This window comes from Triturus cristatus, chromosome 7 (assembly GCF_964204655.1).
Source record: "Triturus cristatus chromosome 7, aTriCri1.1, whole genome shotgun sequence".
Classification (NCBI taxonomy): domain Eukaryota; kingdom Metazoa; phylum Chordata; class Amphibia; order Caudata; family Salamandridae; genus Triturus; species Triturus cristatus.
Window position 1 is genome coordinate 125,802,463 of NC_140590.1, and position 25,451 is coordinate 125,827,913.

General features: G+C 40.6%; 1 protein-coding gene across 5 annotated transcripts in view; it reads left to right on the forward strand.

Annotated features, from left to right (window-relative positions):
* LOC146809012 (sialic acid-binding Ig-like lectin 13) overlaps positions 1-25,451 on the forward strand; it is a 580,696-nt gene that overhangs the window by 416,735 nt on the left and 138,510 nt on the right. For all 5 annotated transcript variants that reach the window (XM_085615801.1, XM_085615802.1, XM_085615800.1 and 2 more), the window contains one exon: positions 6,978-7,022. In XM_085615801.1, coding sequence (XP_085471927.1) covers positions 6,978-7,022 — 45 coding nt within the window. The remainder of the gene's footprint in view (positions 1-6,977; positions 7,023-25,451) is intronic.

Consider the following 25,451-nt stretch of genomic DNA (forward strand, 5'->3'; position numbering starts at 1 on the left):
GGTTTTTACAGGATCGTGATCGGCGCCATACTATCCAAATTGAAGTCATCATCTTGAGAACATGTGTCTCTATGAAGTGTTGCAAAACTACACTTTTAAACAGAATATTACAGAGAACATCAACGATGGAAAATATGGAGTGATTGGTTCTGAAGGATGTCTGGTGAAACAAAGGAAAGGAAATTTAATTAATCACAGAAAACTGAGTTGCGACACTGCTGACAAAAGGGAATTTTACTATTTATCCCTTTTGCAAATGTTCAAACCATGGCGCTCTGAACTGGAATTACTTGGAGATTTTCTCAGCTATGAAGATTCATTTAATGCTTGTAAAGATAGCATACAATGCAGTGCTTTCGCAAATTATGTGAAAATGTTGAATGACGAAATTGATCATTCAATGAGATTGCTAGAGACAGTTCTCAAGACAGTCAAAGTTCTGCTGCACTGAGTCAAGATCCACTAGGACAACCATTTGTTGAAAATGAAGCAGCGATTGCCATGAATGAGGTGGAAACAGCAATGTATCAAGCACAAGAAGATGCAATACAGTTAGGAAACTTGGAAGAGCAACTAAATGTTGAACAGAAACAAATATATCAGCAAGTGAAAGAGCAGATTGACCATGGATTACTTCATGAAAAGAGAGTGTGCTCATGTACATCATTTCAACCTATCCGAATGTATGTGAGTGGTCAAGCTGGAACAGGAAAGAGTTTCTTAATTAAAGTAATTACAAGTTATCTGCAAAAAACAACTGAGTCGCATTTGTCTTGTGTTGTCACTGCTCCAACTGGGTTGGCAGCACATAACATTAAAGGAATTACTTTACATTGTTTACTAATGCTGCCAGTAGAGCATGAGAACAAATTGGAATACCACAAGCTATCTGGAGAAGCTTGTTGTGAAGTTTCAAGAGTGCTGAAGAAAATGAAACTTCTCATTATTGATGAGGTGAGCATGGTTTCAAACTTAATGCTTGCCTTTGTGCATTTAAGAATGCAGCAAATTCTTAAAACAGAGTATGACGTGTTATTTGGAGTAAAATACGTCATAATTTTTGGAGATCTACTGCAACTGACACCGGTAAAAGGACAACCGGTATTTAAAACACTTGCCCATGAAGATACTAGAAAGTCTCTTGGCAGTGTTGGTAATGTGAACATTTGGACTAATTTTCAATACAAAGAACTGACAACAAATATGCGAAAGGCAAATGATGCTGAATATGGAAGTATTCTTCAAGATATAAGAATTGGAATTCTTTCAAAAAAAGGGAAAGAAGCTTTGGAGAGTCGATTACTTTGCAATGTGTTTCCAAATGAAAATGCAGTTGCTGGAAAAGTGTACGTGGAAATTTCTAAAAATAAGTCAGTGATTTGCTTAATGCTGACACTGCGTGAGTGTTCAATATTCAACGAAGAATGATTGAAATTGGAAAATGAAGACATTGTCAAAATGGAAGCCATCGATAAAATACTACATGAAGGAATCACTATTATTTTAACGGGTAAGTTGAGATCAAAACTAGATTGTTTAGAAAAAAAAATATCTAAAACTGCTGGTTTGGAAAAGACACTGTATGTGTGTGTAAACTGTCGGGTAATTTTAAGGCGTAATTTGGATGTAGAGAAAGGTTTAGTTAATGGTGCAATGGGCAAAGTGGTGGATTTTGTGAATTATCAGAAAAAAGAAGGAATTGCATTTTTAAAAATTAAATTTGATCAGATTGATGAAGTTAAAGAAATTGGTCGTTGTTCAGTTCGTTTTTTGCTTGTTAAAGATTTATGTGTCCGTAGGAAACAATTTCCATTTTCTATGGCATATGCAGTGACTATTCATAAATCTCAAGGATTAAGTGTAGACAGTGCATTGGTGAACATTGGATCTACTGTATTTAAAGAGGGTCTGGCATATGCTGCTTTGTCGCGAGTCAGAACATTATCTGGTTTGTTTTTGATTGATTTTGATGAGACAAAGGTTACTGCAGATGCAAACTGTGTAAAAGAGTATAATAGGTTAAGAAAGGTGTATGCTCCAAATTTAGGTCAATATCCTGTATTTGAAAAGCGTGTGGTTGGTCGAAAAAGAAGGTTAGAGAATATCTGTTCTGAAGGTATCAAGAAAAGAAATAGATAATGTTGTGATTGCAGGTAAAAAGAAATTGGACACTGTTGAAGAGATTGTTGGTTATCATTTTGAAAATAGTTCTGGTGTCAACTGCTATGCTAATGTAGTGGTCAATGTTGTTTTTTATCTGGAAGGTTTGCAAGCACAAATTATGCAGAATCGGCAAAAAAGATTTTGTTTTCTGTTGCATTCTGTTTATGAAAAATTGACAACAGATCGAAGTAAAATACAATCTGTTTCAGATGTTCGTAATCTTTTGGATGTGTGTTCTGGTTCTACACAATTTACACAAAATATCCAACAAGATGCTCAGGAATTTTTAATGTATATGCTTACAATTTTTGAAAATGAAGGTGTAGTACTAGAAAATATTTTTGGCCTTTCTTACAAATGGGAACATTATTGTGAAAAATGCATGTATATATGTAGCACCAATGTAGACACTGAGAGATTTCTGTATTTAACATTACCAGACTGTAAATCAGTGGCTTTCAATAAATTAGTGAAAGGTGCAATTCAAAACATGGAGTGTAGCCAATGTAAATCAGAAATGTTATCCACATTATTGTAACAAAATATGGAAAATACATAATTTTAATGATGCAGCACAAATATCAATATCAGGAAGGACTTTTGTAGCAATTGCAATAATTTTCCATGATGGTCCTTCCACCACATCTGGACATTACACTGCCTATCTAAAATGTGACAAAGGCTGGACACTTTGTAATGATGCCCAGTTGGTTTTCAAATAACGTTTGCCTAGGGAATTACAAAATTCCTACCTAATATTTTTGAAGCCAAAGTTTTAGGAAGCTAATTCACTCTCTGAGGAATTTATTATTATAATTTAATAGAACTACCATTGGACAATTTACATAAAGAAGGAGTGAAAAAATACCATTTGGCCTCAAGGAAAGGTATATTTTTTAATTATGGACTTTTCGGTGGTCATTTATTCGGTGATTATTTTAATGTGGCAACATTTACAGTTTTTATAAGTTAAAGTTATAACATTTTGTAATCTGTAAGCATTTCATATATGTAGGATTTGTATTTTCTGGTATTTTACTGAGAATAGTATGTTGTTTTTTTTTTAACAATCTTTCTGATTGTTTTTTTTTTTTGCCCGCTGTTAAGTGATGAGTACCATTGAAATCACTATTTCGAGTGAAATTCAATATATTCTGAGAACAGCAAAAAAGGCAAACAAATTACTTTGTGGAAATTATGTTGTGTTGTAAAAAATTTATTATTATATGTTATAATTTTTATTTTATTTTCTTTCACAGATCCAAATTTTAAAATGAGCAATTTTTAAGAATTTAGATGGGAATGAAAAATAGGCAAAAATGAATAACATTTTTTATTCCTATTACTGTGAAGGTAAGTTTAACTAAGTCTCAATATGCAAAATGTCGAGGCCTGCAAGAATCTACAAAGTTGAAAGATGTTTTTAAAAACACTTTGTTTATGTAGTTTTGAAATCTGACCATAATCAGATATCAAGTGACCTGCAAAAAAAGAGATTGGAGGGGTTCATAATATTTCATCTTTTTAGCTGTTGAAGGACCGCAATCATTTCAATCATTCTTCTTTGAACATCTTTGCAGTCAAAATTCTGTGCTTACCTTCTATCATTCGCAAGGAAATTTAAAAACGGAAATATGTCACTTTTTGTAACATAGTTATTGTGTAAGATACTCTTTCATATTTTCAAAGAGAGGAAAATGCACTTTGTGCACTTTTTCTACTCCATGAAAATATAACCTCATCATACAGACCACTTTCGGTTGAAAGGGTGTTCTATAAGTGTTGTTGTGCATGATTACACTTAATACTCATAGAACAAGTCACATGTCTAGATTTATTAGAAATCGTAAATCTCGATATGTGTGTGAATGGTGCACCATTCTAAAATTGGTGTAGGAAAGCACAACAAAGAGAATTGTTTTAATTATTCCACATTTTTATATCTTCAATGCATGCTGAAATGTTCAGCATACATTGAAGGAGAAAAATGCATTTTCTCATTGTTTTTGTACAGGAAGGTGTGTCTTCCTGTAGAAAAACAAACAGCACATGACACAGATATCCTTGCACTATTGTACTAGGGTGCCTGTGTCACCACATGGCTGCAGTTTAAGCAGCCGTGCAGAGAGAAGCATAGATTTGCAACATATTTATGTACATATGTTGCATCCCTCTGCTTCGGAAGAACTACAGCACACTGTAGTTAAAGAGGTTACTGTGTGATGCTGCAGCACTTCCTTATAGTTCTGCACTTATACATTCACCATACGCTACTAATGCATTCATTCAGTCAATTATGTACTACACATACATTCATCTAAACTTTCACACACTAACAAAGAAATGTAGCTCTTTTTTTTAACCTGGAAAGTTAGTTCTTACAAGAACTTTTTTTTTTCTTCTTTCTTCTTTTATAATTTTTTGGGGGTTTTCTGAACAATTTTGTGATTTTTTTGGTTTTTCTGAAAACAAAAACAAAAAACAAAACAGGAGAAACCAAACAATGAACTTCAGGGAACAGTAAAAAAAAAAACTAGCAAATATGACTTTCCTGCCGGCGGCAGATCAGATCGATCGACTGCTCACCATAGCACAAAGTCTTATTGCACTTAGTGCAGAGCACTTTTAAAAATTGAAATTGAGGACGGATGTTCAAGGTTTGGTCTGATGGATGCACTCTTGACGTGCTCGGCTGCGATGAGGTGGATGGCGCAGGAGTGTCTCTCATCCGTCGGCACTCTTCACGTGCAAGATTGTTTAGATGAAGGCTCCTCATGTGCTTCATCATACTTGCCGTGCCACAAGAGTATTTCTTGTTAGGATCCCCTCTCGATAAGACTCTTTTGCAAATCTTACATGTGACCAAGGTGGCATTGGTCTTATTCTGTCCTTCGGGGAAAGTAAAAAATTTCCACACCACTGAAGCAAAACGTTTTTTATGTGGTTCCTCCGGCAAAAATTCATCCTCAGAGGTTTGAGGTGATACAGGTGATGCCTGCTGCCCTGAAGCCATTTTTGGTTGCAAAAAGTTAGAGCTAAGTGTATACTTAGTCTAAAAAAATCTTCTTCTCTCCAAAGAGATGGTCCTCCAAAGAAGCTCATAGAAGAGTGATTGAAATGGGTGGGGTCTTTCAGTAGTTAGAACAGGAAGTGTAATGAACCAATCAAATCTCTTTTTTTGCAGGTCACATGGGATCCGCGCACCGTGCGCTTACGCAGCACGCACCCAGCGCGCATCCGCGAAATTGAATTTAAAAGGAATATAGGATTAGATGTAAAAACATATTGGTTTTAAGACTAGTTTAGAGTTTGTCTTCAATTAATATTCACATGCAATACATAGATATGTTATTTTAAATGTTAAATACTTCGCGGGATCTGCGCACCTACCGCGTCATAGACGCAGATGACGCATCGCGGACAGCGCGTAAACATCGCGTTACGTATATCGAACGTGTTGCGTATAGGCTGGGAGTCGCGTACCGGTCGCATAGCGATCGCGCACTAAACACGTACCCAATGTATACCATGCGCGGATGCTATCGCGTACGGATCGTGAACGGTGCGCTTAGGGTGCGCGGATCCAAAAACATTGAAAAAAAATATATCTAAAATAAAGTTTTGTACATATAGTTAAAAGAATATTTTGAAAATATAAAAAATATGTTTGAAAAACCCATTTAGTTCAAGTGATATTTTTTTAATTTTTAAAAGAATTAATTGGAAAAATATGTTTAAAAAATGGTGATAAACTATTTAAAAAAAATAATTAATGAAATTGACACACTGAATTTGAAAAATATAGAAATCCAATGAAAATCATTAAACATGATATCTTTAGAGATAAGTTATAGATAGGAATTAGCATTTAAAAAACCTTTGAAATTCACTGAAAAAACCATAGGTTTCATGCACGTTATAGTTAGGAATTGGCATTTAAAAAACCTTTGAAATTCACAGAAAAAAGCAAAGGTTTCAGGGGCGTTATAGTTAGGAATTGGCATTTAAAAAACCTTTGAAATTCACTGAAAAAACCATAGGTTTCATGCATGTTATAGCTAGGAATTGGCATTTAAAAAACCTTAAAAATTCACTGAAAAAACCATAGGTTTCAGGGGCCTTATAGTTAGCTGGACATTTCCCTGATACAAAACCCTAGAAATTCCCATGTTATAGTTAGTTTAGCTAACTATAACTCGTGCCCCCGCAATGCACTGCTGATGACGTCACATATTACATCACTCATGACACTGTGGCATTTAGCTTACCACTGCTAGAGGAAACCCTTGGCATGGCAGCCCCTCTGCCAATAAACATCCATGTCATAGTGAAGTATTATTTAGGGAGTCAATTGGCCTCTCTCACGTTTGGGCAAGGGAGTAGTTAGAAACTGGATCCAAGCTAAAACGTCTATTAGAGTCAAGGTGATTGGTAGAAAATAGGGACAGAGCTTTGAGATTTGTAGTGGGGTTGTGAAGGAAGGTGAATTTAGTAGCATGGTATTGTGTTAGATTCAAGTACTGCAATATGAGAGAAGTGGCCAAACAATTTGGTTGTGAGTATTCGTTCTAGCAATGGAAACAGGAAGTCTTCAGACATCTGAGTGAAATGGTGGAATGATGAGTGAAAGTCTTCCTTTTCACTCTCCTTCTTCAGCCTCTTTTGGGTCTTGGCACAACTGAGAAAGGCAGGAGAATCCAACAAGCACCTAATTTGTCAACACCGGTCATGCCCATGTCAGTTTACAAACTACTTTCACTAATACTTTTTGAAAGCATTGCATTTATTTCTAATATGAATATTATCCTTTATAGATCCACCTACGACACCAACAATCAACGTTTCTATCACAGATAGAGGTAAGATGATGCATGCATATTTATTCTGTGCTAATATTATTAAACCATTTTACTGAATATGCAACCATTATTTATGTTGACAATTTACTTTGTGGTCTGGGCTTATTTTGAGTGCCGTGTGATTTTGTCATATTCAGGTTTCTGCAGCTAGTCTTGTTTTATATTTATTAAACACATTTAGATGCTATATTAGTTGAAAAACATTTCAGTTTTTATATTACAATTGCAATAAGAAGATGAGAGCCTGTTCCATAGCTGCATTACTTCCCTAAACACAGGTCTGAATCTAGTGATCCAGCCAATCCCATCTAATACGTTGGTGCCTTTTTCATGGATTTTAAGTTGTACTATTGTACAAAGAGCAACATGACCACAATGTCAGCCAATATCAGCTACTCGTAGCACATTTTCAGGTAAAGTAATTTCTCACATATAAAAACATCCACTACAACGTGCAGAGTTTTCTTCTTTCTCACACTGATAGGCTCTGCTGTAAATAGACTTCCCATTCTAAATCATAATGCTTTGCTTTAGGTCACACGTTTGGCATACTATTAGAAACAGAGAAACAGATAGCTCCCTTTTAAAGCAATCATCCAGGAAGAAAAAGGCCAACTCAAAATGAAATACATAAAAATATGAAACCTGCAGATTCTTGAATATGTTCTGTGCAGCTGAACAACTAGTTTGTTTTTGGATGGCACTCATTGGGTCATCATAGTACCGCAAATCAGGATTGTGCAATATGTAAGATATCAGCAAAGTATGTTCCTCACTAATGAGTTAGATGCTGCCGGTCTCAGACTGATCAATGAGGGCCCTACACACACTGGGGGCCACACTATTGATCTCATCTTTTCTAATATCAAGAATGTGTTATCTGGAACACCCCTCCCCCTGACATGGTCAGACCATTCACTCGTCCCTTTTGCTCTGAACATTCTGAATGACATCCCGGCATCGAGCAAATGCTACTTCATGAAAAGGCAATGGAAAAAACTGACCCCTGACACCATGGGCCCGGTCCTGGCGCAAACCATCCCTTCCTTGACAAATAATACCAATAAGGATGCTATACTCCTCAATGAATGGATAGGTAAGATGGTTTCCTCCATTGCCCCAGCCTCTCGGGCTCTATCAAAAAGAGACTCCCCCTCAGCTCCCTGGTTCTCGCAGGAACTTAGGAATGAGAAAGCGGCCTGTAAAAAATTGGAGAGACTATGGAGAGTTAACTACGGTTTAGAAGAAAAAAACAGATATAAGGAAGCTTCCAAAAAATTCCGGAAAGCCATTAGAAACAATAAAAAACGTTTCTACGCGGACTCGATTCTCCAAGCAGAACAGTCGAGCAAACAAGTCTTCAAAGTGGTACAGTCATTCTTCAAACCTAAATGCATTGAAAGAGAGGTTGTCCCCACGGCTATGCTATGTGAGCAAATTTCAGAATACTTTGATCACAAAATTAAAAAAGTGTACGACTCTTTTGGTCCAGTAATAAAAACTGTGAAGCAGGACACAGCGATCAATGGTGAGCTAGGAGAGACCCTCACCCAGTTCAGGCATATCTCCCTGAATGAGGTAAGACATGAACTCAGCCGCTGTAAATCCGGCTCCCCTGACGACCCCTGTCCAGCTAAAATATGGAGTGCCATAGCTGACTCGGTAGCTCCCACACTGCAATGTATTTGGAACTCTTCCATCACATCAGGCGTTTTCCCAGACATCTGGAAGCATGCTACTCTCCTTCCCCTAAAGAAAAAACCAAATGGGGACCCAGATGACCTCACGAATCTCCGCCCAATATCCCTCCTAGCCGCCCCGGGAAAAATGCTGGAAAAAGTTATACAACGCCAACTGAGTAATTTTGTGGAAACCAGCAACATTCTACATGAAACCCAATCTGGCTTTCGGCCCGGCTTTAGCACAGAAACAGCGCTCATAGAGGTAGCCGAGTCAGTGAGGTGGTCGATGGACGCAGGAGAATCAGCAATGCTGGTACTCCTGGATCTGTCGGCCGCCTTCGATACGGTGGACCACGCCAGATTACTCAGCCGGCTGGCAGAGATAGGCATTCATGACAGAGCGCTGGGGTGGATAAACTCCTACCTATCTCAGAGAACGCAGAAGGTGGCACTAGGGACGATTTCTTCCACACCCAAAACCCTCAGCTGTGGAGTCCCGCAAGGATCGGCCCTCAGCCCTCTCTTGTTCAACATCTATCTGGCCCCCCTATTCACGCTAATTGCCAACTGGGGTGTCAAGGCAATCTCATATGCCGATGACACCCAGTTGGTATTTCCTTACTCTGAGATGACGCAGGACTCTTTCTCAAACTTTAAAGGCTGTCTCCAGGACATTGCTCACTGGATGAACACTAATAAACTAAAACTTAATGCCAATAAAACCGAAGTCATTTTCTTCGGCAAGGGTCCCACTCCCGCCCCTGATCTCTGGTGGCCTTTGGAGATGGGCCCCCCCCCCTCTCCCAGTCACTCGGCAAAAAACCTCGGAGTGAGATGGGACGATAAAATGTCTTTTACATCCCATATCCAACAAGTGGCCGGATGCTGCCTGAGCAAGCTAAGAAACCTCCGAAAAATTCTTAGACTTCTACCGGAGAGCTGTAGGAAAACGGTCGTCCATGCAACTGTCACCTCACGGCTGGACTATGCCAATGGTTTGTACCTGGGCCTCCCAAAATTCCTGACTCACAAACTACAGGTAGTTCAAAATGCGGCTGCGAGACTGCTACTGCGAATCCCTTTCAAGCAGTCAGTCTCTCCGCATCTTCAAACCCTGCATTGGCTGCCAGTGGCCAACCGAATAAAATTCAAAGCTCTGACGCTTGCGTTCAGATCTTTACATGGCTCCTGCCCACATTACTTAAAAAAACGCCTTCCAAAATACGCCCAAAGCCGCGCATTACGGTCCAATGACCGTGTCCAATTGGTCGTCCCGCGAGCAAAAAAGGCTCGACTTGGCGGTCGAACCTTTTCAGCAAATGTCTCCGCTTTGTGGAACTCCCTGCCACAAGCAATCCAACAGGCCCCATCCGAACCCTGTTTTAAGAAGATGCTAAAAACCTGGCTCTTCACCCATCCACGCTAGTTCTCCTTCCTTTTTTGCCCAGGTTTACTGTGTTCTACTAGCGCCGGGACACCTCCTCGTGAGGTAGCTGTTCGCGCTGTATAAAATCCAGTATTATTATTATGATATTCAATTAGTCTCTGAGTGGATCCGCAAATATAAGCTATTAAATCTGGCTTCCAGTGGTGTCCTCCGAAATCAGCATATGTACTACATGACCAAAGTGCATGCCAATTTCAATTCTAAGATGCCAACAATCACAGCACCTCTCATCTGATTTAACACTCATCACAGCTTTGCTAGTTTTTCAAAAGGCGCTAAAAAATATCAATTCAATGCAAAATTCCATTGTTAGCCATGAATAGGTCTTCTTTCACTAAGGATATTTATAGGTGAGGCTTTTTCTTCTCACAATGTGTGCTGCAGGATGCTGGAGATATAAAGATATTTCTCCTTTTTGCATCTCCCCTGGGAAGGCATAGCCTTTTGATGCATTTCCAGGTTTATCAATACTGGTAAATCTGGGCATGTGCCAAAATCCATGGGTGATGCATGGGAACACACATGCTCCACCCACAGATCGCCTTCCCAAGGCAGAGTAATGCAAGGCAACGACTTGCACTGCCTTGATTTACTCCAGATTTACCAAGCAATGCAGGGCCATGCAAGGTGCCCTTCAATTTCAAATTTCATATTTTCAGAGTAAAATCACAACTATTCAAGTCAGTCTTCATTTATGTTCTCTGATTACTGTAAAAACTTTATTTCGGTCAATATGACCATAAAAGCAATTTAAACATAATCTAACATTTCATTTATATTTAAAACAAGTTAAAAAAAATACAACCATCGTGTTGCATTGTGTGCTAAATACATAATGTAGCCTGCAGTAATCTATATTGCAATCAATCCTGAAATCACAATATGCAATTAATTGTATGTGCAGTGCATAAGCTCAATTTACAATACCAGGTTATTTTTCCGCTCTTGCTCTATCTCTCAGATCAACTATTCAAAAGATAATATGTATGTTTGTATAAAGTGCTTGTATCAGTCAATAAGGGGGTTATAGCATCATAACTGGTTACATTAAAGTGCTTGTGCAATATCTAATAAGGAATTTACAATGCCTTGATTAGTTGATGAAGAGTTCATATTTTACCAAATTACTACAATAAAGGAAAAGGCTAAAAACATTGTTGTAGACCAGTTCTACTTCTTAGTAGTCCTGCTCACCAAAGTAATGTACACCTTAATAATAATACATTATTAAAATAATACTACAATACACATGCAATTCATATAAAATTCCTTCAGTTGAAAAAGGGTGTACACCAATTTAATCACCATCTTTGGTGAACATTTTTAGGAAAACTCTACGGGTACACCACATGGAAAATAAGGAGCCTGCCACTGAGAAAGCTATAGGGAGACTAGCATCATCTTTCAGTAGCCTGAAGGCCTCTGAACATTGCCTAGTACCCAAACTTCTGCATATCTGGACCAGCCATCATTTTCTTGCTTTCTTATAGCCAGTACAGAAAAAGAACATGTGGTATTCAGATTCTACTGCACTATTACAGGCCGGGCAACCCAGTGTTTGTAGGCCCGCCCATTTGTTCGTAAAAGCACGCAGTGGCAATACCCCGTGCCTAAATTGCAAATAAAGTTGCGGCAGCCGGCTTGATGTCATTAAGTGCTGGCTCTAGTATGTACTGCTCTTTAATTTCCATAAAGGCAACAGTGAGTTTTCCCATTGACTGGTTCTCCTGTAGCAGGATCAGTTTATACTCCCAGTAGCAGCCCTTTAACACTTTCCTTGGGACTGTGGGACACGTCATTTCTGGGTTATCCCACAGATTACCCAGACCTATTAGTGTAAGGGTGTTCCTAACATAAGTAAGCCATGGTAGTCTCCTTGCACCAGGTAGATTAATCACCTCTCTTAGTTCTTCTCTGTACTCGAGCAATTCTGGAGTAACCCACAGGTGTCTGCAGAATAAAAGCCCAGATCTAATCGTAGCAGTATGAGTGGGGTCCTACGGGGGAGACCAAACAATTGTATAACAAAAGAGTTTTCTGTTTGTGTTAGACAATCAATGCAGCCGTGGCCCCATATTTCAGCTCCATATAGAGCAGTACCTCTAGCTTGAACCAAATCTATTTCTACTGCTGGGCTCACCGGTTTATGGCTAGAGTTTCGAAACACCTTGGACAACCCCCCTGTTGTTTGCACTAACTTCAGGCTTGATTTTTTTAAATTTGTGCCCCCCTGTCCCTTTTTCAGTGATTGTAATGCGGAGATAATCAAAGATACATACCCTCTCTAGGTGTCTACCCTCTAAACATGGGTTTGTTCGGTTACTTTTGGCTGAGTTAAATACCATAAATTTAGTTTTTTGCAAATTAATCTCAAGACCCCTTTCTTTGCAAAAGGCATCAAATTTGTTTTGGACCCTCTGTATACCCATTGGAGATTTTGATAATAGCAAAGTATCATCAGCAAACATCATGGCCGGGGTATTTCGTGCTGCCAACTTTGGTGCATCTAAATCCTTCTCAGAGTTTAAAAAGTCTACTAGCCCATTGATAAAAAGACTAAAAAGGGTCGGGGCAAGGACGTAACCCTGGCTTACTCCTCTATCTACAGGGATGGGTGTGGTAAGTTCCCCATGCTTGCTAAATCTTATTTGTGCGTAGTTTCCTTCATGCAACCATTTCATGACTTTGCACAAATATAACGGAACTCCCATCTCTAGCAGGACTGACCACAACTTATCTCTTGGGACCAGGGGCGTAACACAGGACCCTGCATCCCCCGCAGTGCGGGGGGCCCGAGCTGCAGGGGGCCCCCTCATTACTGTACATACACCGGAGAGTTCTGGATAAAATCCGTAGCGGGTGTACCTTGCAGGGGGGCCTCTTCAACTTTCGTTACGCCACTGCTTGGGACCAGATCGAATGCAGATTTCAGGTCTACAAAAATTAGATAGAGGCTGCCACCCTCTATACACACGGTCTTCCAGTATAGTAATTTTAGCCTGAAGATTTAGTCCAATGTGGAAGTTTTTTCTCTGAACCCCGCTTGGAACGGGCTAAGAACTTTGTGCTCCTCCATCCAGCTCTGTAGGCGGCGTAACAGCACACGTGCATAGATTTTTTTGCCTGATGTCAATAAGGCTTATGGGCCTTTAATTTGTGGGCAACATCGGAGATCCTTTTTTATGGACTGGTATTATTTCAGCCCCAGCCCAACTAATAGGGATTGCCATACCTTGCATGACAGCATTAAATAAAATCCAGAAATGTGGAGCCCAAATAGTTGGTTCGCTATGGAACAAATCCCCGGGGATCTTGTCTAACCCTGGTGCCTTAACAGGAGCGATTTGGCTTAGAGCACCGGTTATCTCTGTGAAGGTTATCATCGGGGTGTCATCCGCCGTTCTAGGGGTGATCATAGTTACATTAGAGCAATCGTCCTGCAGGGAGTAACATGCTTCATTCGTTGCATTGACCTCTGGCTTTGCCCTCGAGTTAAGGGACTCAAAGTGGTCCTTCCACACATATGCCCCTAGGTTTGGCTCTATAGCCGGCTTCCCTTCGGGGCTACCCGTTTTTACCACATTCCAAAATTTCTTCATGTCACTGATGCCCAGGGAGCTTCTAAGAGTTTCCCACTTGTCACTTTCCCACCCTTTTTAGGTCTCACCTAGCGTTGCAGCACAAATAAGCAGTAAGTATGTTTTAAAAATTACTTAAAATGTTTCTCTTTGCTACAGAGTACTTGCAGTTCTCTTAGTTTATTGACTCGTTCAAGTAAGTGAATTGTGTAGCTGTGGTGCGCCAGACTCCTGGACTGCTCACTTCACTGGTGTTACATTTTGAAATAATACAGCCTGCTGTGACCGCTGTGTGTATCTCCCAGCCTCTCCTGAGGCTTGCCCAGCACCATGCTGTCATGACACTGCTAACTGCGTCAGCCGGAGTCCGCGAGTCAGCTGACTCTAATTAATGTACGCTATAGGCCCGAGGCAGCTGGGCTCTGTGTTAGGGCCTCTCACACCGTGTTAGGTGGTTCTGCAGTATAAACGCAAGTCCTTGCTCCTTTTAGTGTTAATTCTTAGCGGAGCCATGTGACCTGCTTTCTAGCTGTCCGCTTTTTTTTCCTAGTGGTGACATCTGAGGCTAATAGTAGTAGTTACTTCACAAGTCTTACTTTCCTGCTTACACCATTCGCTTATGAATAAGGTGGCCCCTGCAGTGACAGCTTTACCGACTTAGTTCACCCCACTCCAAGTGAAAAACCTTTTCCCATTACATACATTGTTTGCATGGCCTCGTCTTGGACAACAAACACCACCTGGTAAAAGTGATTTGTTTTATTCTCCTTGTTTTACCATGCTCCTTTTCTTTTATTTTTGTCTAATTGGCATTGCTTCTGCCTTTTTATTCTCATTAGTCAATACGTTATGCCAACCAAAATTCACAAGTTTATTATATGATCAGCACTGTACAAGAGAAGCAATAAAATAGCAATAGAATAAAACACATACTTCCTATCACTTTTTTGAAATATTTAAGTAAACAAGACTCGGTGTCAAGAACAGAAGTATGGGCATGGTCTTCAATGCTATGTCATGTGAAGTGATGCGCACCCTCTTTCATATCTGCCAAGGTTTCAGATTGCTATGTATGATATTTTGATAATTTCGTTTGCAATTATGACTCAGCCACCTCATGAATTTGCAGCAGTTTTAAGATCTTAGAGTTTCTCGTTGCTCAAATGTGTCCGATTTCTAATATTTATGTTTCCCTCATCTTTTATTGGTTGATTTTGCTGGCGAGAAAAGTGTCACTTATAGTGGTTTTAATGGCACTCATAGTTACACAGAAATTATGAAAATGTCACACATAGCAATCTAAAACCTTGGCAGCTATGCTCTCGGGTAATTTCCGCGTTTCCTGCCTCGTGCTTCAGCTGCTCGGTTTTTCTCCCACCGGGACACCGGAGCAGTAAACCCTGAGCCCTGCAGCTCTCAAGGAACTTCACTTCCATTACAGTCCATTAAAGGAGCAAGTTGGTCAGAGCACGAGCCCGAAGCACTTCCACATGCGGGGTGCGGGAGCCTGCGAGTGGAATGTGATTAGAAAAGCACTGTGCCAAAGTGGGATGAGTGCTGTGTGCATCGTGCATCGTCGAAGGAAAAGTATTTTTCAGATGCGTCAGTGCTCAATTTGTCAAATAATGAGTACCAGTGCCCAAAGCTCTGTTCGGAAGCCCTATTAAATAAATGTCGGCGGGCCGAATACCAGGGCTCTTTAGAATTGAAACCACCCCAGGCCTCTTTAATCCAGTACCTGACACCCATGGCTCGTTTATTTCTGTTGCTGGTTCCTGCTGTCTCCCTTTGTGACGGTACTTAAGTCTTTCTCATCCTCCTTTTTTCCCCCTTGTGTGTTTAAGTCGAGCATTCGAGACCTCTTGTATATACTTTAGTATATACTTATTATATACATGTATGTGCATGTACTATGTGGGCTCTGGAGATCAGCCCTAGGACTTGTCTGCTTCCGCTTAAGGACTTTTCTTTCTGTTCAACTGCCTCTATTTGTCTTGATAGAAAACGACCAGCAGGGGTCAGTAAAATACCAGAATCACTTTAGCATGCTCTAGATTCCAGTCCATAGAATTTGTCTTCCACAAGCACCCGTAGACAAAAATATTTTTTCAAATCTTGTATTTTCAGTGATATGACCATCGAATACCCTGATTTAATATTAAAAACAGAGCTTCAGACTATACCATTTCACGCTGAAAGGCAATATTTCTCTCCATGTGTTCCCATACCTGGCGTGTCACGCAGTTTGGTGCTTACTCTCCTTCCATTTTAAAGTACAGTAGATGTTCAGCACCCAGGCTAATGTGCTGCATAGCTAAATACATATAGGTTCCCAAAGGTGAGACCGCAAGCATTGCAAATGCTTGTTTTGCATCCACAATACTAGTTCGATAGGCCGCTCTGTAGATTTTAATCAAAGGTCTATCATTAGCCTTAATGGCAGAAACCAGAGCTATTTTAGCCTTTTGACATTTTTCATTAAACCAAGGATGGCGGGGTGTTCTGTTATTACTAACTTTTTTGTTCGGGAAGAAGTTAGCCATAGTAGCCGTGGCCTAGTATGGTTTAGGGCGACCTTCGGTGATTCAATTTGGGAACTGTCAGCCGAGACAGATTGAATAGAGTCCATGAGGATTGGAATAACAGTTTGGTACGGGGCGCCTAACTTTTTTGGAGATTGGCTTAGTTCCGCGCATCTGACTCTCTTCCTACAATTAGTGAGAGTCAATCTGCCATCAGCAGGTGTAGCCAAATCTGTGGAACTCTCGGGGTTTAATGTAAGCAATTCTAAAACTAGTGCATTATGGTCACTATCGTGGCGCGGGACAATCTTAAAGTCAGCGACCCTGTGCCATGATTTTATACTGACCAAATAATAATCAATTAAGGAGCCATGGCCAATTCTATTAAAATTATGCTTACTAGGGATGTCAGAATTAGTTTTACTGTTCCATGCCCTCAATGAGTATTTTAATACAAGAGAATTCATCTGGAGTACCAGAGGAGTCCATACTCTTACTAGCGGACAGGTTGTATCGGGCACAGCCCAATGTAGATCTTCTTCACACGGGTTATCCCTATTCATACCATCTAAGGGGTCATACTGGCAATTGAAATCCCCCCCTACAATCAACAGGTAGTTATCAGGGATGGTAGCAAGGAATGTCGTTAACACGTCAAGTCTTCGACTCTTGACTATGGCTAACTGGTCTTGAGTAGACATTTATTAGAGCGATAGTAACCCTTGAAGGGAAATTAAAGGAGGACACACAGAATGTCTTTGAAGATTTTTCTAGCTGGTGTGATGTGCAACCCAAGTGTGCCCCACCCAGATGCACAACCCCCCTGACGGCCTTCCCTTTACCCCTGATGACGCTGCTATGGTATATGTGGCATAGCCTAGTTTGGGGATATCCCCCCTTGCCCATGTTTCTTGAAACATACAGATTTCATGTTGCTCAATGAAGCTCCCCTAATCAGAATTATCCAGCTTGGAAGCAAGGCCGGCTATGTTCCAAAATATAACTCGCAGCCTTGATAGATCCAGCAGACTATCTTTGGCCGCAAGTTCTGGGAACGGGGGCGGCAAAATACCACCTGTGCACAAGTCTAACTTCTGGGGAGTCTCACTATTGGAAACACGGGATTGGCTGATTGTTTTAGCCCCTTTGGATTCTGCCTTATTACCTCTTATTGTCCCTTCCCTCCTCCCACTGGTCTCACCCTCTTTGAGTATCGTGCATTGATCTACTGTCTCCCCTCCTTGGTGAATATGTTCCTTCAACCCATGCCCCTTGGGTCCAAGTCAATCCACTCCTTCACGGACACCCAATCTATTGGTTTTGGGGATATTGAAGAGTGATTGCCTAGACCGTCAGAATTCCAAATTGTCAATTTGGTAGTTTTGTTTTAGAGGCCTCCCCTCCCATCAATCTCTACACTGTTGTGGTCTCCCTGGGGAATAGAAATAGCCTAGCGGGTGGGCTCTTGTGGTCTCCTCCTGTCTCCAGTCATCCCTGTTTAGGATTGCTTGGCCGACTGATGGATTTCTAACATTTATCACCACACAGTCTCCCTGCAATACCTTAGGTCTCCAGCCCACCCAGCCAACTCCCCTGCATCCTCATAGTTGAATTGCTTGTTGTTAACTAACCAGACATGCATTTATTTTTTAGCTCCTGGTGAGATTCCTTTTGCCCCCTCCCAAGTTCGGGAATGCCTGACAAAATAACAACGTAAGGGGTTGAGGCTCGTGGTAGATTAATACACGGTGGAGGATTATTTTCTTTGAAAGTTTCAGTAATTTTGCTAGGTTCTACCACTTCCCGCTGTGATTTTCTTGACATAGACCACTGCTCTGCGGAAGAACAGGTGGTGGTTTTACCCTACTAGGGCTTGCATTACACTGTCTTACTTGGTCTTTAACAGTAGTGGGTGGGGGGCCACTCTTGGATGGGGTACGGGCAGCCTTGCTGGTACTAGATGCAGCCTGTATTTCTTGGCCACTACCAATCCCTTCTCTTCCATGTGTGACCCCCTACCCTAGCCTCTAGCAGCATGGTCAGCTTATCAACCCTTTCTACCAGCATTTTAAGTTTGTCCTTTACAATAGCCCTTACTTGGAATTGTAAGTCCACCACTAAATTTGTGACCCATACAGGTTGTTCTTTGCCACCTTCCATACTACTAGACGAACATCCTTCCCCGCTATCATCAACGTCCGTGGTTTCTTCTGCTGCCTTCTTCTTTTTCACCCCTGTTCTCACTGGTGCTTTAGGTTTTCCTCTTTTCACTTGACGCGTGGGCACTACCTCCTTATGTAGTTCAACATTAGGCACCTCGTCTCTAATTATCTGGGCCCTAGGGGAGTTGCTGCTCAAGGGACCGGAGGCTTGTGATGTGTCCAAATCTATCGGGGGAAGATTCAGATTAGGAGTGAGTGATAGCCGTCTCTCAGTCCATTCTATTTATGTTGCCACCACTCCTATTGCTGTCTCCAACATCCTGTCAATGGAGGTGGGTTGCACTATGGGTTTTGGTATCGGGAGGGCTCGTTGTTTTTTATCAGCACCGATTCGCCTGCCTATTTTTCTACTTGTTTTCAACTTGCTTTGTTGCTATTGATGCTGTCAGTTCACCGCTTGTGTTTTAAAATACCAGCAGGGCATCTACTCTTGTCTAGGCCGTGTACCAAGTGGTCCCAGATGTAGTTCAATTACAGCCCAGTATCACAGATAAGCCTGCCAATACAGTGAAAATATGGGGGTTTAATGGGGCACTGACCTTGAGCCAAGTAGCGTCCTGGAACCAGATCTGCTTGCCCACAAAGAAGAAAACAATATAATATAACATTATTTAGTTTTTATTATCAACAAATATATATTTACTTTCCTCATAGAGCTAATCTTTATATTTTTATCAAAGACATCAATACAGTTAAACTCTTCATCCAAGTAGGCAGAGTCTCAGACATCGACAAAGCAATACATTTGGTCAAGGTACATAAATCAACAATTCAGACATACACATCAAGGACAAATGTAAGTGATACATAAAAAAGGCAGAAAACAATAAAAACCCACATAACGATAAAATACATCAAGAACAAAATACAAAACACAATTGCGCCGACGCGCGTTTCGGAATCTCATGCACCGTCCTTCCTCAGGGCCCTGATGGTATATTCAAAAGGCGAAAACTCCAAACCTAACTAGTACACTAAGTTAATCTGACCGATAATTTATTTTCAAAAGATTCCTTGAAGCTTCGTCAATATCATCTGCGGGAACAATTATAACAACATTTAGATTCTTTAAATTAATCCCACTATATACATTAGGGGTGGGCGGAATTTGCGTAATCGCGTTACGCAAATCTCCGCGAAACGGTAAAAAATCTCCGCGAACACGCAGAAATTCCGCGAACACGCGGAATTGCTTGATCGCGATGCTTTTTTCCTGTTCACAGTTGCTGTTTGCGTGTTCGGGGAGAAATAGCTCGCGAACACGCATTTTAAGAACGCGAACAAGAAAAAATTTTGCGAAGTCGCGGAAAGCAGAATTTTGGGCAATTTCGCGTTTTCCGCGGAACGCGAAATTACCGAAATTCCGCAAATTCCGCGAGCGGAACGGAATTTACCGCCCAGGCCTAATATACATCACAATGCTTCATGGGAGCTTAGACTGAGAGTTAAAGGATATCGTAATCTATACAGTACATGCATAAAAATAATCCTAATCTAGAGGACCATCAAAGAGAATTATAAAGGAATCATAGAACCTTACCAAGTGATGGAAATCAAGAGGAAAGATACACCAAATGCACCCACAGTTAGACTATAGAAAAATCTAATTATACATACTTGTTATGCCACAATTACTTAGAGTAAGATGTTATCACATAGAGTTAACATAAGTCGCTCAAACTTTCCTCCTAGAATTCAGTAAAGATACGAGTCTTCTCAATAAATTGATGTAAAATCTATGGAGACCCTGGATATAACTCGCCGGAGATAGGAAGTATCAAGCCGCTTCAATGATAAACAGTAAAGAACTGGAAAAGAAAATAAGATAAAATAATGCCAATTTTTTCACTCTAGAAAAGCTATATATGAAAGTTCTATAAGAACCACATTAGAACCCACCAAATTCAGGTGATATCCGTATATATCCGTATAAGGAAGTCTCATAAAGTTAGAATAGTATCCTTTAGATAGAGCATACTATTTTTATGGGAGGCTGAATACAAAAGAAAGAGAAAAATAAGAATCAGAAGCAGCTAATCCAGATTCCTACTTATAATCGTCCAATGCGGAACATATCCAAGGATACATGAAGCCTCTTAAGTGTTTCAAGAATATATGAGACTTACTTAGTATTCATTAACTTGAATCAAAGTGGGTTTCTCCACTTGTGTCAATATCTTTCTAAGGCATGTATTCCCAAGGTTGCTTTCACAGTAGATCCTATAGACCAAATCGATAAAATCTGCAAAGATAGAGTTGAAAAAAGTCTATATATAGGCAAAAGCTTTAGCATTATCTTCATAGGTGTAGTTAGAAACTCAAAACTAACTTTCCTGTTATATAGACATGCAAGGAAAGTCAAAAGTCATAATGATCAGTAGTCCAAAAACGACCACGAATACCCCAAGCTCAAGAGGGAAATAACTTAGCAAGCTTATAAGGGAAAACTTTATTTAAAAAACGGGGAAGAAATCACCACATGCGGCGAATACAGCTACTAAAGGGAGGCGAGTAATATTTGACATAATAAGAGAGCAAAATAGGGGCAGCATACTAGTCCAGGTAAGGACATCTTAAAGAAAAGCGAGTCCGCTAGTTACTGCACTTACTTGGTCAGGGGAAGAGTTCCCTCACGAATTTCCGAATCGCCACATCTCTTCAAGACATGAAGTCTCAGAGGTAGTAAGTCCCTGAACCAAGCCCTCATTATATAGTGCTGGCGTTTCAATTAGAGAAAGGAAACGCACATCACCTGAATCATTTCGGAGTTGTATAGTCCGTAAGGATGCTTCTAACGTCGCGCGACGCAGCCGCCATCTTGGATAGGGGAAGATTTTCAGGAAACCAATGAAGGACAAATCACGCTAATAGATGACCTGGTTCAAAAGACAAAACAAAACGTAGCGCTGCCATCTTGGTATCTCGTAATTAGGTATAGTATAGTCCAATAACTATACAGCAATCTAAATCATAAATGGATATTATAAAATCGGAGTCCGTAGATGCTTAATAAAATCCATTCTTATTAAGATATCTACATCTCGAAAAAATATATAGAAAAATCGGGACTACCTCTAAAATACAACGTAATAACCAGCTCTTACACAGAAATGAAAATATTATATTAGCAACACTCCAAGAGAATAAAAAATGTAAATTCTCGAAGAGTGAAGCCAAACTAAATGGGAAAAACACGGATCAAAATTTAAAGATAGAAGATGCCAAGCATCAAACAGTATACGGGAATTTATTCCCAAATTTAATCGACGAAACTTCATGGTAAATCTAGAAGTGGGAGATACCAATGTAATGGTTAACAGTCAGCCATAACAGTGCAGAACGCAAGACTAAGATTTACATAATCGCATTTTCCCAGGGAAAGGATTCATTCAGACCTGTCTCAAAAGTCTGAAGAGTAAATATCCAAAAGACTTCTCTTTTCCTTTTAAGGGCGTCAGTATTGCCATCTTTAGGTATATGTACACGTTCTAATATCAGCCATTTGAGATCTTTAATAAAGTGTTCGTTATCAAGCCAATGTTTCACTAGAGGAGCTCCTACACGTTTATTGTTTATGGCAGATTTGTGTTCACTAAATCTGACCCGCATCTCTCTACTGGTTTCGCCCACATAACCTTTGCCACAGGGGCAAAGGATAAGATAGCTCAAATTAGACATCTTGCAGTTAGTCATTTCTTTAAAAAGGAAAGTCTTATTGCCCCATTGTAGGCTGGAAGTAGTTTTCACAAAAGCACAGGCATGGCATCCGCCACATCTATGTGTGCCAAGAATAGGGTTAGAACCAGTAATGGAACGCTGGACCATCTCATTCCTATCTGGTAACATGGATTTCACCAGTACATTTCTCAAGTTCCTATTTCTGCGAAAGGCAAAAATAGGTTTCGGTATAGTATTCATCTGGTTGCCAGAATTAAGGATATGCCAAGAGGAGTTAATCGCTTGACGCAGTTTGTTATTAAAATTAGAATGCCTAGTGACACAGACTAAATTCTCCTGAATTTCTTTAGCCTTGGGTTGCAACAGGACATCTCGATTATAATATTTCGCCCTTTTGTAGGACTCTTTGATTATTCTGTATGGATATTCTCTATTGCGCAGTTTGCTTTTAAGATTTTCTGCATGGATTTCAAAAGATTGGATACAAGTACAGTTCCTGCGGAGAAGCAGGAACTGACTGAAAGGGATACTATCCTTTTGGCTGCGTGGGTGGTAACTGTGGTATTCTAACAGGGTGTTGTGTGACGTGGGTTTAGTATACAATGAGACTTCAATATGTTCATCTATAACCTGAATCCATATATCTAAAAATTCAATTCTTTCCTTGCTAATTTTAGGAATGAATTTAAGGTGAGGGTCACAAAGATTGACCCACAGAATGAATTCAGAGAGTTGTTCCTCAGGTCCACTCCAAATGAAAAAGATGTCATCAATAAACCTGAAATAGTGTGTAATATTCTCAGAAAATGGAGCCACCTCATTATAGATAAACTTATTCTAAAAAACACCCATATACAAATTGGCCACATTCGGAGCACACGCTGCTCTCATACTGATGCCCAGAATTTGCCTGCCTATTTTTGTACTTGTTTTCAACTTGCTTTGTTGCTATTGATGCTGTCAGTTCACCGCTTGTGTTTTAAAATACCAGCAGGGCATCTGCTCTTGTCTAGGCCGTGTACCAAGTGGTCCCAGATGTAGTTCAAGTACAGCCCAGTTACACAGATAAGCCTGCCAATACAGTGAAAATATGGGGGTTTAGTGGGGCACTGACCTTGAGCCAAGTAGTGTCCTGGAATCAGATCTGCTTGCTTCTTTGGGGAAAACTAAGGAGGGTGGCCCAGCCTCTTCCAGCCGCTGACGGGCGCAGATGGGCCCATTCTTGGCCCGGGCGTGTCCAGGGCACGCCACCCGCTGCAACTCTAAACGCGCCTCCGGGTGCGGGATGTGGGCGTTGGCAGCGGCGTCAGCGCGGGGAAGCCTGGGTCTGGTAGTCCCGCTATTCAGCCGTTCCCCTCATGGCATTGGAGTCATCAGTTCAAGAGTGCCTGAAGCTGCTCGATGGCTGTTCCCCTCACGTCATTGGAATCATGGGCACGAGACTCTGATTACTGACATCCCACTCAAGGTTGCATGTAGTAGTAAGACATCCACAGGGTGACAACTTTGCCTAATTTTCCTTCTATCTCTTGGGAAGATTCATTAGCAGCCATGAAAAGCCTCAAATCAGGGTGCCTTCTGATCCATGCACGTCAAACTTATTTGAATAAGGGGCACCTATTATTAATATGTTAGCAAATGAAGTGCTCAATGCTTCTGTGACCACAGGAGTGGTTCAGGTACAATGGAAGCAAGCTAAAATCCTATCCTTGCTCCAAAAAACTTCAGCTGACCCAAGTGTTCAGGAAAATACAAACCAATTTCCTTACTTCCTGCTCTTTCAAATGTTTTAGAGAAATGGGTAAATCAACAACTTTCACAATATTTGGAAACTAAGGATCTTCTACACCCGAGCCAGTCTGGGTTTAGACCCAATTTTAATACTGAGACAATGCTGATGGAGGTCTCTGAGCATAGTAAAGACACCTTAGATAATGGGGGGAAGGCCGTCTTGGTCATGTTAGACGTGTCGGTGGACTACAATACAGTCCCCATTTCAAGGTGGATAGCCTGACTCCAATCAATTGGGGTGAATTGCATAGCCTTAAAGTGGCTTTCATCCTTTCTGGAAGAGAGAAGTCAGGAAGTCTGGACACCCCTGTTCTCTTCAGAAGTGTATGAAGTGTCAGTTGGAGTGCCCCAGGGCTTAGCTTTTCGCGCCACTCAATTTAATGTCTACCTTACAAAACTAGCCTGGTTAGCTGAGTAGCTAGGAGCCAAAGTAATTTCTTATGCTGACGACACTCAGCTGTTGTTTACCTCCGGAAAGGGAGTGGAAATGTCTGGGGAGGCCATTAAAGAATGCCTCTCAACTGTGTTTCATTGGATGAGAGCTAATCAATTGAAATGCAATACTGAAAAGACAGAGATATTATTATTTGGCTTTATCTCGCCAGTGTTAAGGCATACTTTCTGGCCAAATGAGGCCCCGCAACCTGGACCTCAACAGGATACAGTTAAGAATTTAGGCATCACATTAAAAGGGCCCTGTCTTATCAACCACAAATTCAATTGGTGGTAGGCACCTGTTTTGGGTTACTCCGCATTCTGCAAAAAGTTCCTTCCTTTGCTCTCCTCCATGCTAAAAATTCAGGCTTTGATAACGTCCAGACTGGACTAAGTAAATGCTTTATACTTGCTTCTGCCAGACTATCTTGCTAATAAACTGCAGGTTGTCCAGAATTCAGCAGCATGATTTCTTTTGCATCAGCCCCCAAGGTCTCATATTTCTTCTCACTTGAAGGCTGTTCATTGGCTCCCAATAAAACAAGCATTGGAAATTTAACTGGTCTCGCATTTGCTTGAGTTTGAGCTATTGGTGTTGTAAATGACAATGTCTTTTACCCTTGTGTTACAGAGTAGATATATGTAGCATAGAGTGGAATTATGTGGGTTGGGTTGGAATTGTTAGTTATGGAATTGTGTGGCATGGAATGGATTCGTGTAGTGGAAGTAAGTGGAAAGGTGTGCAGTGAAAATATTTGGATAGTAATTATGTGGTATTGAGTGTACTGGAATTATGTGGAGTGGGATTGTGTGTTATTGAGTGTAATTATGTGGAATGGTTTTTTGTGTTGTAGAGTGGTATGTATTGGAGTTTAATTATGTGGTGTGCCATGGAATTTTGTGGCACAATGTAGAATTTTGTGTTGTGGATTAGAGGTCTGTGCCTATGGTCGACCTAAAAAAAAGGGGCAGTGGCACAGACAGCAAATAAGAAGGGTGCTGTACAGGACACATTCGACAGGCTGAATCGGTGGGATGATGTTATACAACAGGGTGAATGGTGCAACAGAAGGG